This window comes from Squalius cephalus (genome assembly GCF_949319135.1).
Source record: "Squalius cephalus genome assembly, chromosome: 10".
NCBI classification, from domain to species: domain Eukaryota; kingdom Metazoa; phylum Chordata; class Actinopteri; order Cypriniformes; family Leuciscidae; genus Squalius; species Squalius cephalus.
This window is the reverse complement of record NC_137131.1, coordinates 42448656-42464613: the sequence shown is the minus strand read 5'-3', so window position 1 is coordinate 42464613 and position 15958 is coordinate 42448656. Positions and strand designations below refer to the sequence as shown.

Sequence of the window (15958 nt, the reverse complement as noted above, 5' to 3'; positions counted from 1 at the left end):
CTGCATGTCAACTAACTCTCACTAGAGTATTAGTGGAATATCTGCTTAATATCTGCAAACTCTTTATTGTGATGGTCACCAACAGACACTCTACTGACTATAAGTAACTTTGCAACTACATGTCAGCTTATTCTAACCCTAACCCTACTAGTAGCCTATACTCATACTCTAATGAGAGTTAGTAGACATGTAGGTGCAATCAATGTCACTTATAGACAACAGAATGTGTTAAAGGGACCATCAAAATAAAGTGAAACCGTAATTGCTTCACAACTGCTAAAAAGTATGTTCTATATAGTATGAGTGAATAGTATGAATGTAATTCATTCGCCATGTTATCATTATCATGTGACACTATCAATGTCAGCCATTTCACTGCCATTCATAAATCCTGTCCCATGGCCTCATGGGATAGTAAAGTGTCCATATGCACACTTCATAATCTCACCTGAAGAAGTAGCCTAAGTCATCTTTTTGCCTGTATACTGTGATTTAGGAGGACATACTTTTTTGCCTACTATATAGTAGGGAATTGTGCGATCACATAGAAATCGCATAGCATACTGCACCTTTAAAGCATTGAAAGTTAAAAGAGAGAGAGAGAGAGAGAGAGAGAGAGAGAGAGAGAGAGAGAGAGAGAGAGAGAGAGAGAGAGAGAGAGAGAGAGAGAGAGAGAGAGAGAGAGAATCTTTTGTTTCCCATTTTACACCAGAGTTTTCATAAAGTGTTTGTATTTTATAAGTCTTCACCAGAAAATCCAATTGTTTTGGGTTACATTTTAAAAAGATTGTGCTATGTAAGACATGTATGAGTAAATCATAACAGAAAGTGTTTTTTTCTTCTTGTGTAATTATACAGCTTTTCATTGTATAAACATTCCCAAGTGGTCATTTCATTCCACACTAGCTGACAACTGAATCACATTTATCTTCAATGCCTGAAGGTGCAAAAAGAAAACTTCCATGGACAAAAACCCTTTTCATTGATGTAGGTTATGGTGTGTGTCCCTGGGTTTTAAAAGACATGATGGTGAGTAAATAATGACAGGGTTTTGATTTTGTGGTGAACTATCCTTTTATGAATTTTGAAGTTAATGTCATTATGTGAGTAGTGAATACTGACCTCTGTTGGTCAAATGGAGAAATTAATCGAAAATTAGAAATAAAGACACCAGTTCAGCTATTTTGTTTCTTCATTCATTATCCTTTCCCTCCAAAACATACAGACCCTTTCCAAAAAATTTGAATATCATGGAAAAGTTTATTTATTTCCATAATTCCATTCAAAATGTTAAACTTCCATAAATGTATTGATGCCCACAACTTAAACGATTTCAAGTATTTAGTTGTTTATTTGTACATAATTTGGGCTTCCAGCTCATAAAACCCACGAAAACAGGATTTCAAAAAATTAGAATATTACATGAAATCACACAGTAATTACACAGTGATACCATGGTTATTGAACCAGGTTTTGGTTCTTTTGGCAGTGTGGGCCGGTGCAAATCCTGCTGGAAAATGAAGTCAGCATCTCCATAAAGCTTGTCTGCTGAAGGAAGCATGAAGTGCTCTGGAAATGTCCTGGTAGACGGCTGCGTTGACTCTGGATTTAATAAAGCACAGTGGACCAAAGTCCTCTTTTCTGATGAGAGCAAATTTTGCATCTCATTTGGAAACCAAGGTCCCGGAGTCTGGAGGAAGAATGGAGAGGCACACAATCCAAGATGCTTGAAATCCAGTGTGAAGTTTCCACAGTCTGTGTTGGTTTGGGGAGCCATGTCATCGGCTGGTGTTGGTCCACTGTGCCGTCCACTCAACGCAGCCGTCTACCAGGACATTTCCAGAGCACTTCATGCTTCCTTCAGCAGACAAGCTTTATGGAGATGCTGACTTCATTTTCCAGCAGGATTTGTACCAGCCCACACTGCCAAAATAACCAAAACCTGGTTCAATGACCATGGTATCACTAATTACTGTGTGATTTCATGTAATATTCTAATTTTTTTAAATCCTGTTTTTGTGGGTTTTATGAGCTGGAAGCCCAAATCATGTACAAATAAACAACTAAATACTTGAAATCGTTTAAGTTGTGGGCCCTGAATCTATAATCTATGGAAGTTTAACGTTTTGAATGGAATTATGGAAATAAATAAACTTTTCCATGATATTCTAATTTTTTGGAAAGGGTCTGTATATGTACATTTATACCACTTAACTTAGTGATTGACACCAATATGTGGAGAGTCTTTCAACCGGCATAACAAAAAATGTTCCTGGAGCTAATCATCCTTCTTTAAACTGTTTTGATATTAAAGTAATTATGTCCTTTGAAACGAGGCACATTTGAGGGTCATTTAAATGACATTTTAAAGTTTGAAACCTAAAATGCATCTGAAGAGTCCAGGTTTATCCTGAAGGTGTCAGTGTCGCTTCTTGCTAGATTCAGAGAACAGACTCATATGAAACAAACACACAATACAACACACAAACATGCATCATATTTCTGAACACAAGACAATAAATCAAGCGCTGAAAAGCCTTTTTAGACATTATAAAATACAATTACAAATAACCCATCAGAGTTGAGCATTTTGTAATTCTTTTTAATAGGTTAAATGAATTATTTAGGCTAACTGAAACAAGTGATGTCCTCAGAAATTACAGAAAGTTACACAACTCAAACATCTAATTCCATAAGTAACATTAAAGCAGAACTAAGTAGATATACAGAAGATGCATCATTAAAATCACTTCAACATTAGAAAACTGCAGTAAGCTACATCTGTCGAACATTCATGTAAAAGCGCATTTAGAAACAGCTCTATTATAAAACACACACACACACACACACACGTTGAGTTTTCATGTTTTATGGGGACTCTCCATAGACAAAATGATTTCTATACAGTACAAACGGTATATTCTGTCCCCTTACACTAAACCTTCCCCTAAACCTATACCCATCACAAAACTTTCTGCATTTTTACATTTAAAAAAAAACATCACTTAGTATCATTTATAAGCTGTTTTCCTCATGGGGACCAAAATGTCCATATTGCCATCTTTGTGGGGACATTTTGTATTTTATTTTGACATTCTACACAATAATGTTTTTGCTGAGCCGAGGTCTTTTAAGATCACCGCAGTGGCTTTTCAGAGTTCAACAAGTGAGTATATTCAGCTAATACATTATTTAAAGGGGTGGTTGATTATGATTTGACTTTTCTAACTTTAGTTAGTGTGTAATGTTGCTGTTTGAGCATAAACAACATCTGCAAAGTTACAACGCTCAAAGTTCAAAGCAAAGGGAGATATTTGCTTTTAAAGAAATCGCTTTTTAAGGACTACAACAAACGGCTGATAGAGACTACACCACATTCCTCCCGGGTTAGTGACATCACCAACCCTAGAATTGACATAAACCCCACCCCCTGAACACGATTTATAGATTATCAAGACAGAATATGTTAATCAATGACTAGAAGATAACGTCACATAAGCTACATAAATTCATCAACTAACCATTCAGAAATGTTGTCTACATGTTGTCACTTCTTCTTGAGTCTCTCCATCTTTCTGACTGCGGTTTGAACATAAAAGGCTATTTTTTTTTTAAATTTTCAGTGCATGTCTGTTTGAGGTAAAAATGACACAAGCTGTTGTAGCTCCGCCCTCTGTGCCGGGAGCAGCAGCTCATTTGTCTTTAAAGGAACAGACACAAAAACGGTGCGTTTTGACAATTTTAACATGCTATTTAAAAATATCTGTGGGGTATTTTGAACTAAAACTTCACATACACACTCTGGAGACATCAGAGACTTATTTTACATCTTGTGAGAAGGGCATTATACCACCCCTTTAAGTCACTTTCTCAGAAACTCATACAGGTTTCACATTACATGAGGGTGAGAAAATGACATAATTTGAACTATCGCTTTAAATCCACACATTGCTGGTTCCTTTCCTTATAATAGAAAAAGCTCAAATCACAACGATGCCAGTTTAAAAGTTATTTACAACAATCAAACTAAAGCTAGGACTAATTATCTGGACAAACTCGGTCAGGACACGAGGATTGTAAAATCAGGACTGTCCTAGTTTCATCTCCACTCCTCTTTACAGTGTGCAGTTTTCATCAGGACAGTCACTGTGTCTCTGACTGGTGTTTGTTTCCCGCTCTGGTCTCGTTCCTCTCGTGATGATGATGAACCCGACGGGCCGCTTCTTCCTCATGCTGGATCATCTGATGGTCTTAAGGACCTGCGTTCTGCTCTGATGTCTTCTTATCTTCTTCTTTCTGCTCATTGATATGAATCTTCTGTTGTACCTGCAGATAGGCCCGAACTCTGTGCCGCTGGGTTTGGCTCTCACTGAAGTCAATGACTCGACACTCGTACGTCCCCTCGTCTGATGGCTTGACGCTAGATAGACGGAGCTTATGTGAGATGTTGCTGCCAACCACTTTTACCACCTTAAAGCAAATATAAAATATGGTTATTGCACATTCACATTTAGCTAATTAAGTTTGGAAATTAAAGGGGCTGTATGTAGAATTCAGAAACCCTTGTTATAGTGACACCGGTGGCCGTTAGAGTGAACTGCAGTCAGTGACTTACAGTTCGTGCTCACGTAACGCACACAAGACTGAACGTGATTTAAGGCCTTAATATACTCATGACGAAAATCTTTTTCATTCTTTGCGTATTGCAGCGATATACAGTTATCGAACATCCAGACACGTCCACACAGCGAACAACGCTTAGATGAATCTGTAAATATGTGCTTCACGCTTTCCTCTCAAGAATAAACACACAAAACTGCCAGCGGTGAGAAAACAGCGGTTCAGAAATCATCTGATCATAGAGATGTGGATCTGAGATTCACCGGCATCATGACGACAGATGAGCTCATTAATATTACACGGTTATGATAGTTTGATAGTATATTTTAGACTATAGATTATATGTGAGACTAGTTTTAATTAATCCCTTTTCCTTGCATGACACATTGACATTACAGTACAGAATGGCTCTTTCGCTTTTCCTTGCATGACACATTGACATTACAGTACAGAATGGCTCTTTCGGCATAATCCTGAACATTTTAAGAATTAATTTCATGTGTGAATGATAGAGAGGCTCTCGGGAGCGTAACCGTCGCATGCTTTTGATTTTCCCGCCAAAAACGTCCCGAATCCTTCAAATAAAAATCAGTCTACAGGCTTTCATAGACAAACTGAGTCAGGGAAGGTCTCGGTTACAAACTGTTCACACATTAGCAATAAAAAAGTGATTAATACATGAAAATTCGTACATATAGCCCCTTTAAGAAAACGTGAATTGCAGAGAGATGCCATACAATGAACATGTTTATGAGCACTGATTAATATCTATTGAAGAAATTCCTTCTCACAAGAGGTATAATTAATGAACATAAATCAATATACAGGAACGCAAAAGCACCACATAGCAGAAATTACTGTGCAGAATTACTAAAAAAACTATTTAAAGAATAGGCAAGAGTGACTATCAGTATTTCAACAAGAAAAGCAAAATATATTAGTTTGGTATCTCTCTCTCTCTCTTATATATAAATATAGCCTATATATATAGCATCGTACAATTTCAGAATAAAGCAACATGTAATAAATCAGAAAATAATGCATATGGAAACCTGAACATTAAGTCAAATTAAGAGAAATTTCTAAATGCAAAACTCACACTTATTTTATTCGCCCCCATTGGTGTGTTTTCCTGTGGAATCACCTGTAGACACATCAACATATCAAAACTAAAGCTAAGACTGATTATCTGGACAAACTGTGTCCAACTCTGTCTCAGGACACGCCAGGACATGGTTCGTAAAATCGGCACATGATTTAAAAAAACCAAAACATAGCAACATATAATGGTTAAAATATTTCTTGTTTTTTAGAAATTTTATTATACTTTATAACTGGTATTGAATAAATTATAATTATATTTATTAAAGGTATTAATGGTCAAAAAATCATAATACGGTAGCCTACACTGGCTGCTTGGTAAAATTTATAACAATGTTGGGTAGTGTTTACAAAGCATTCAAAACTGTGCTACAGTGCGATTTCTTTTCTTCAGAAACAAACTGCTTGATAATCTACCAAATCTATTTGAAAGAATAAGTATTCATCTTTAAAGCTGCAGTCTGCCGTTTTTCCTCTTTTGCACAGCGCGGATGAATCCAATGTTTTGAGGAGAATGTACGGCTGTCAGCCGGTGTGCATTCGCAATCACAGATTCTACTTTTTGGAAGTATGACCAACATACGAATTTTCACTGGAAAATGTCGTCTGAACAAGTAACATCCACGTTTGTTCTGACCAACTAAGGGGAAAAAAGCATTGCAGTAAATCGCGCCGATTAAATCTAACGATCGCTTATCATATCACGTCAAACCGTGCAAATTATACTTTGTTCTCAAATTGTTAATGCTAACAACATCAGCATTGCGTGATGTTTAATGCGCTTCCGATATTTATCCTTGTTTTCGCATGGGCCAGTTGCAGTCTCTTTTTTTCTCCGAAGTCCGAAGTCTCGCGTTTTACAACGGGTGAATCTCCAGTTGTCACTGGTGATTGTCGTTTGAACCAGGGCCGGAGTGGGGCCACTTTTCAGCCGGGAGTTTCAGGCCCAAGACGGGCGCACTTTTTCCATGGAGGAATTCCAAATTAGCACTTTTTCTAAATTGGATAAATGAAGCAACATTTCAGCTCTTACTATTGTGTAGTTTGTATTAATACCATGGTTCAACAAATAATGTAAAGGTTAAATAATAATTCACTTAGACTTTATAAGAAGCAATTGCGACTTTATTTCACGCAATTCTGACTTTATATCTTGCAATTCTGACTTTATAACACGCAATTGCGACTTTATTTCACGCAATTCTGACTTTATATCTCGCAATTCTGAGAAATAAAGTCAGAATTGCGAGATGTAAACTCGCAATTGTGAGATAAAAAGTCGCAATTATCTTTTAAAATGTTTTATTCTGTGGCGGAAACAAGCTTCCATACCCCCTGGCCTCTTCCTCCCATCCATCCTCCCTGACGCGTACCGTTACTATAGGGCCGGCCCAGCTATCGGTAGGCGCCGGCGGTGGACCCAACCAACTCTATAGGATGGGAGGGGAGAACTCCCTCACATGGTACAACCCATGCAGAGGCTGCGCGCTGCGGTGTCCGAATGCGGAACGTGTGTAGCCTAATGTAACTAACGTGACAAATATGAAAAAAAAATAAAAATTCTCGACCGGCCCAAAAGTGAAGCGGCCCACCGGGAATTCTCCCGCTTCTCCCGCTTACCCACCCCGGGCCTGGTTTGAACCTTTCTGGATCCGCCATCAAATTGATAAGTTTAATTATATCAAGTGCTGTGAGAAAAGGCTATAAACCTCCACCTCCAACATCCTCACACTCATAGCCTACTAGCCGAGAGTCTTCTTTATGTGTACAGATGTGACGTGATGACGCAAAGATGTGCTCGAATTTCCCGCAGAAATCCACCAGTACCACTGGAGTTAAAAACATTAAAGCTTACCGTTTTGAATCGAGCGATGGCAAACAGAGTTTTGAACACTGGCTGGTTATGTACTCGCTCAAAAAATTATTTTGGATCATTTTTAACCCAAAAAAGCTACGGACTGCAGCTTTAATAGATGAAAACAACGTAAAAACATTCGAACAAATCAAAGGTGAGTTTGCGGCTTTCCTGATTGGTTGTGGACGCGTGTGGCTCCGCCCAGTCTCTGCTGTGTCTGGTGTACCACCACTGGATCTCCAAAGAGACTGAGGATGAAGAAGCTCCTCTGAAGGAGCAGGACATCTCCACGTCATCTCCAGCCTGAGACACCACGTCACGAGGAACCTCGGTGAAAAGAGCTGAGGAGAAGGAGATTAAAACCATTATTGGTCATCCTGCTCTCTATAGATATAATCATACTGGTTCTGCGAATCTCTTCACACAGATGCTTTCAGTCGTGTGTATGAGTGTGCGTGTGTGTTTAGAGGTCTGACAGTCCAAAGCTCAAGAAAACTAATTGCAAACAGGACTGGAGATAATTAAGGAGATACATTTGAGGACAAACAATATAATTAATTCATTAGTATAAAACACACACACACACACACACACACACACACACACACACACACACACACACACACACACACACACAGTCTGATGGCCTAAAGGGACTCTGCCGTTCTCCATTTCTTCATTCAATTCTGCTATTTATTTCTCACTGGACTATTGTTCAGGTCTTTCAAATTAGTGAATATTAATCGATAAGCTTCCCCTATATTCATACTTTGTCTGAAAAGGCAATGAAAGCTGTAAACTGCAGTGAATTGTATATATAGGTACGTTTTTGGAGTTTTGCAAAAACATATGTAGTTGCGAAAAATAAATAATATAAAATAATTAAGGAATAACGATCACAGACAATTATATTATTAAATATTAGCCTCATGCAAACCCCAAGATGTTGAGCACAGCATTTATTTCAAGATTTGCATTTTTATTTGCTTAGAAGAGAGCTCTCTAGGGGACATTTTTCACTATATTTGCCTGGCATAAAAAAATCTTTGAAGATCTTTGATATCCTGGGAATTTAGCAGTGATCTGAAACTATTGCACTCAACAAACCTCAAGATAGCACATGTGGCAATGCCAGCATTTTGAGTCTGTGCAACATTAGTAACACGCACACACACACACACACTGTCAACATCTTTTCCCTTTGCATCTTTGTAATTACTCCCTGATTTCTGCTCTTTGTCTCTGTAATGAGAGTGTACAGTGTGGCCATCTGTTGTCTTTGTTTGGAGAGAGAAAGACAGTTTCTCTTGTCATTAATATGCACAGTCTCTATCCGGCTGGTATAAAGGTTATTACCCAGAGTCTAAGATGGTGCAGCGTTACAGTCTGAGAGCTGATCTGACCAGTGCTAACACTCATATTTAACAGATCTTGATTGAAAAAGCTGTATGCTCATCAGAGCCAGAGCATTTACAGGATCACCAGTGGCAGAAGTTACAGTCATCTCTCTTTTAACTGTTTATAAGCACTGCACATCTTCACACTGCTTTTCTGATTGATCTTTTTATCACTCAAATGGGATGAATTTCCAATGCAAGTGAAAATATGTCCTTTTCTTCTCTGCATTTCTCCTCTGCTGTAGCTCGAGCCATTTCCTAATCTAGCTTTCTAATAAACCTGGCATTGTACACAACAAATATTTTTGGCTCTGTGACAAATTGCTTATGTTCCTCTAGGATAAAAGCGTCTGATGCATGCATAAATGTAAATGCACATTTTCTTTATGTGTGAAATACATGAACGACCTAAAATGTTTAACTACAAGTTCTTCTGCATTCAGCAAAAACATCTTTAATTTAGAACAGCTGCATTTGATTTGTTTTTTTTTCTTCTTATAATCTGTATATTTTATTTTGTTGATGCCTTTTTGCATAATACTGTATTATTTTTTGTACTGTATATTATGTATAATATTTGGTATTTTTCTTTTCTTCTTGCCTTAAGAATCTACCTTTAAATAAACTATATTCACATAAAATTACTATTATAATTATTATTTTATTTTTATAGTGAAAAATGCAAGGTAACTTTTTCCAGGATTAATAGAAATATTGAAATATAGCATGATATTTTTAGAATATTTAAGTAATATTACATGAGCAAGAGGAATAACAGTATGCTTGTAATGCTTTAGAAATCATCCTGAATATTTTTTCCATGGAAATGCACTAATGTAATTTAATGAGTTTAATTGCATGCTAGCGCAATCAAATCAAGTTAATTATGCATTCAATAATTGTATTATTTTTAATGAATTCAGTGAAATTAATTACATTTTAACTCTAATATTACAGTCAACATTGTTCTGCGTTAAATACATAATTGCTCTCTAACCCAAAGGCTGAATGCTTGTTATTTGTGCGTGCTTTATTTCTTACCGTTTTTGATAAATTAAGAAATAAGTTACAAGAGGTCTTGCAATATTGTGAGAAGTCACAGTTATAGACTGCAGAAGAGTGCCTATATACACAGTAGCTGTTAGTATAATGTGTATTTTAGGATGACAGGAACACTGTATTGACCAATCAGAATTACTGTGGACTAAAACTCAGTGTCTGAAACCTAGCAGCCTTGCTTACCATTCTGTCAATGACTTAATAGGCAGCGTTTGCATGAAGGCACCGACTAAACTGCTTCAAAAACTGGCGACAAAGGCGTATTTAAAGATTGGATTCTGACATGCATTGTTGCCTTCCTATCTCTATATATGGCGATGTTTTTCAGATTTCAGATACAGCCAGCTTTAAAAACCTCATTTTTTGGGCTTTTACTGCACCAGTGAATGACATGCAATGTTACGATAGATCTCTCTACCTACAGAGAAGTTAGCATTAACTACAGCAATTCTCAAAAGGTGTACCACTGAATGACAGAAGTGAGTGTGAGTGTAGGAAGGCAAGAAAAAGAAATAATAAATGACAAACAAGAAAGCTGCAGACAACCAGCATGATATTTGTTCCCTCGCCTCAACAAAGGGTTCATGGTTTAATCTCAGCTGGAGGAAGACCTCCACACAGATGAAGACAGACAGCATAGGTCACGAAACCCCCTGTAGTCATTATTAAACCAGCTCATGCTGACCTGAGGAACGGAGACAAATCACAGCTGGACATGATATGGCAAAGTCTGTGAAGCAAATGCTCCCATGTTTCAATATACCGGCTTTAAAATGGAAATGATGTTAGTTTATATTAAATATTCCAATTAAGAACATTTGTTCGTGTTTGTCTGAGTGCTGCACTAACTTCTGCAATGATAAACTGACAATTTAATCAGATATATTCCAGCTGTGTCTTCATTTTTTCTTTCTCTAATGTAAAAAATTATCATCGTGATTTTAACAGTAAAAGACTGTAAAAATGCTACTGTGAAAAACTGTTAATTGTTAATAACAGAAAGTTTCCTTACTACTGTATATACGGTAAATAACTGTGAAATATCTAATGGTACATTTAATGTAATTTTACTGCAAAATTAATACCGTTACATTTACAGTTTTTGGAAGTGAAAATGAACAAGTCATTGTATAATTTACAGTGAAAAATCGTAAATTGACATTCCCACAATTCCCTTCGTGACACTTCACAATTTATGTATTTTTGTTGAAATAACTGTTTCTTCATAGTTTTCTTAGTTTTTTTCTAATCAGCTATGTACGTTAGGGTTTTATGTTACATTTAATGTTGTTAAATTAATGTTTATTGAATTTTTAAAATTTCATGTGTGTTACCATGATGGTGTTTAATGTTTGTGTGAATGACACTCATTACTGCTATGATTGTTGGTTGTATATTAATACTTCAACAGGTCGGTAAATTAACATTATATCAGATAATGAAATACGGTTTATTACTGTACATTTTAAGTTAAATCTGTAAAACCTAAAATGTTGCTACCATATTTTTTATAGGAAATTTCTAGTAACCACAGCTGCCAGTTTTTTTCCGTAAATGTTTTTTTTACATTTTTTTTTACAGTGTAGTCAACTTATGTTTTTCAATATACTCAATATAGCTTTACAGAAGGCTAACATGATGGAAAATCTATTGCAACTAACAAAAGCCAGTTTCAAAATGACATCATCATACAGAAAATCTTTTTTGAAGGAAGCAAGTAAGGTCAAACGGTTTGATGAATTCTGTGATGTTTTGTGGTGCTAGTCCGCTACAGTTACTTCCTTAAAGCAGAACATGAGAGTGAATTTTCACAGAACTCATCGGATCGTTCACTCAGCTTGTGTACTTCACTGAAACACAAAACCGTATTTGAGGACGAACTTTAACTTTTAATTGACTCCCAGTGGAGAGGCTGGTAATCTAACCTGAGAGATTCACAGTAGCCATTAGCCGATCAATAATCCGCTCATTCACAGCTCTCTCTTTATATTGATCAAAGACAGATTAACAGATCAAAAATACACAGCATTAATCACACAACACAGGAGAACAAAGCAGGGGAAGCACAGTTACAAAACCCTGAGAGTGACTGAATTACTGTAAAAGATGGCCATGAAACTATTTCCATTCAAGGAAATGATTGCCCACTGTTCTTTTTACACCATTGAAAACTGAGAACAGAATGAAAAACTATGATCATTTTGCAAGAAATTGAATCTGTCTGTTCAATACTGACTGTACTGTCAAAATTTACGAATGAAGTTCCTAACGGATAAATAAAGTTCTTTGAATTGAATTGAATTGAAAATTCAATATATCTACATCAGTTGCCATGACTCAAAGGTCCACTGAAGTGCCTAAACACGCAGCATTCTTCAGTGTGTTGATATAAAGTCCACTGAAACAGGAAACAGCTCCTCCACTTTTTAAAATGACGAATAGCATTTAGTTTATATCACCGCTCGGCCAGAGCCGCTGAGCTTGAGTCGTTAAAGGGGTCATATAATGCTACATGCACTTTTACAAGTTGGTTGTACTGAAATGTGTGTTGGCAGTGCCTGTACACAACCATCATAAAATGATACAAATCCATCCAGTGTTTTTTTTTTTTATCTTCTTATATGTTTCCCCCCTGTCTCAAATCAAGCCGCTCGATTTTGTGAAGTCACACGGTCGGACGCCCCCCCACGATTGTTGATTGACAGCAGCGTTTCAACACAGACCCACCCTCGCTCGTGAGCGAGCTGTCATCATAGTCCGCGTGGAGCACTGTCTATGAGCATAATGGCTTCTAAGCGATTGTGGTGTTCTGTTCTTGGGTGTAATAACGAACACAGCATCATTTTGATGTTCCTAAATCCGAACCGCTGAAGACGCAGTGGCTGAGTTTGTTTTCGAAGGGAATATTCCCCACGATCAACGTCAATGCTTTCATGTTTGCGCGAATCATTTCACACACCAGACTGCTTTACAAACGAGGGTCAGTATAAAGCTGGTTTTACTAAGAAGCTGCTCTTGAAAAAAGGATCGGTACCACTTATTCGTGTTCCTGCTGTACCTCCAGAAGAACTGAAGTGAGTGTAACGTTTTATTAATCTTTATATTAATCTTTGCAAATCGCTAGCATGCTTCACGTCACGATAAATGCGCCTGTTTACACTCAGGGTACATTACGGCATGTTTTCTATGTACAACATTCTCAATATAATTCATAATCCCACGTTTATAATGAACAACGCGTTATGGTTATTGTGTTACAAACGGTGTACGCACAGAACAGAGGGGCGGGGTGAGCAAAGCTCATTATCATTTAAAGACACATGCACTTAAACGGCGTGCTGAAAACAGACCTGTTTTTGACCAGGTAAAATGAGTGTTTTCTTACAATACTAATGAGAATTTTTAATTAAAGTATATTACAAACTTTTAATTTAAACCCTAAAGAATCATATTAGCTTGTACAAAAATGGCATTATATGACCCCTTTAAAGCCACAGTTTCCTGTTAATCTCAAACTGTTTCTCCTCCATATCGCTTTAAAATATAGTATTCTGTGCAGAACTCAGTCGGGTCCGATACGTTTTCTGGTCTGTGGGACTCGATCGTACGATCCGCTCTGTGTGTCGTGTCTCTGGACCGGAGCTGTGTGACACTGACGTGAAACCAGACTTTATTCGCCGCAATGGAAAGTATATTTACATTGTCTGAATCGTTCCCTATGCCCCATATAGTGCACTACGTGCCATTCACCATGTAGAAAATAATAAATGTGTGAAAAAGTGATTTCAGCTGCAGCTTCAGCATCTATTTATAATGCAGGGGGCGGGGCTTCAGATTCTAGAGAGCATTTGATTGGACAGAAAATCTGATGAGAAGCTGAAGTGCAGAGTGATGTCATCAAAATCATTGATCCATATTGGCGGGAGTGAGAGACTGTACATTTTTAATAATCTTCTAAATGTGAATATTGTCATTGTTTTGGAGCACACTAGCTTATAGATAACAGTAAAGCTAACATATGCATACTAAAAGCCAAAACCGTCAATTTGATTTCATAGGGACTTTAAGCATCAGTTCAATGTCTAGACACTAGCTGTCGGAAAAAGGAAAACTGGGAATTTTGTGCTGCTCAAGCCCATCATGTCACAACATTAGCGTCAGAGATGAAGGCTTGGAGAAGACGACCGTGGAAAACCCTTAGATCTTACACTTTATTTTCTGTCCAGCTGGTTACATCCTTGCAGGACTGCAATTCAGTTATGTTTGGACTAAATTTGACTAAAGACATATTGAATGGGTCTTAATTCTGTTTATGTCTGTTTGAAATTATAGATCAAAATATAGTTGAATATTTGTCGTTTCCACTGTTGGTGCGTGTTGCCTTTGGACCCTGCCATTAATAGAAGCTTTTTATTTTAATATAAACAGTTAAACATGTGGATGTAAATTAGCAATGTCGCTTTAATCCGGCTTGTATACATTTTGTATTTTAAAAATGTTCATTAACATGCATTGTACAAAACAATTATGAAACATCAAACAAAAAATGTAAAAGAAAACACACAAAAATATTTAACCTAAATGTATATATATTTTCAAACTTTCATTTACAGTAGTTGACTCATCTTAATGAATGCCAGCATGGTTTTATTAATTTGATACCCATACAAAAATTACAATAATGTGATTTTGGTTTTGAGGAGATGATTTACAAAAATTATTCTATTTAAGGCAGCTTAATTAACTAGGTGTAACCATCAAACAAAGCACTGCTAGAATAAGTCAATTTAGGCTAAATTATGTTTTAAACCAATAATAATACTTTATAGTTAGGCTACTGTGATATCTTTGATAATTTGCCCCAGTCTATGTCACATGTTTTAATCTGGTTTGAGTTTAAACTGCTTCATGACCTATGTCAGCTAATATCATCTATCATAAAACATCTTTTCTTTCCTAAGAAACTTTATATCAGCAGTTCATAAGAAACTTTCAAAAACAATGGTTTCAAGCTCTATTCATAAATGTTGAGTTAAATACTTAATTAAATCAACAACAGAAGAGCAAAACTTAATAAGCTGCCTATATCCAGACAGGATATATTTGCGTTCTGAATCAGTTCACGCATGTATGATGCCCCAGAAACGCAATCTAGGTTGGCAGCTCATTTGAGACACATCCCACGACACTCAATCCCGTTTCATTAGTTCCCGTTCCTCACTCACGCCTACCGTTTCCAGATACGTGGTTGTCCACCACCAAATTCGCGCTGATTTGGGCATAAATTCCCACCGAGTGTAAAATCCACAGCATCTCTCCAAACGAGCCCATGTCTGCTCTATGCACTCATCAGATCTTCCAGTGAACCGGCAGCCGAGCGCGTGTGTCGGTCGAGTGGGCGTCGGTGTCCCGGAGCGCGGAGGAACACACGCGGAGGGGCGCGTGTGTGTGATGAGGTCAGGTGAATTATCAATTAGGCGGAGGGATATAAACTGCTCGCACTATCAGGTATGCGACCGGTGCATTGAAAGTCACCTTCTAAATGTGCAAACTAAACAGTTCCACAATTATTGCACCGGAATACGACGACTTTTCATTCAATAATGGTGCATGATGTACAGATGATCAGTCATCATTTGTACGATTTGCACTTGCAGATCAGGCTAGTGGCCTTCTACAAAACAACCGTATGGTGTGTTCAAGTCATGTTGGAAAGAGTTGAACGCACATGAACAAACAGTGGGAAACTCAACTTTCTTTAGGCACCTAGGTGGCATGTCAGTGAGACAATATGGCGGACACAATAGATTCAGCATCTATATATAAACAAATTTCAACAGTTGAAATTTTTTTTTTTTCATAGCTGTGTTGCATGTACACAGTATGATTGTGCAATTACGATACATAGCAGCTAAATTTACAGCAC

The 15958-nt window shown here is 37.2% G+C and overlaps 1 protein-coding gene across 1 annotated transcript; it reads right to left on the bottom strand.

The window, feature by feature from the left end:
- Positions 1-2604: 2604 nt before the first annotated feature.
- On the bottom strand, positions 2605-15470 carry vstm2lb (V-set and transmembrane domain containing 2 like b). Its single transcript, XM_079882969.1, has 4 exons — positions 15264-15470; positions 7751-7917; positions 5720-5767; positions 2605-4470 (listed from the first exon to the last, which is right to left on the bottom strand). Exons 1-4 carry the CDS (start codon positions 15361-15363, stop codon positions 4252-4254), a joined length of 534 nt encoding a protein of 177 aa, XP_079739095.1. The 5' UTR covers positions 15364-15470; the 3' UTR covers positions 2605-4251.
- Positions 15471-15958: the final 488 nt, after the last annotated feature.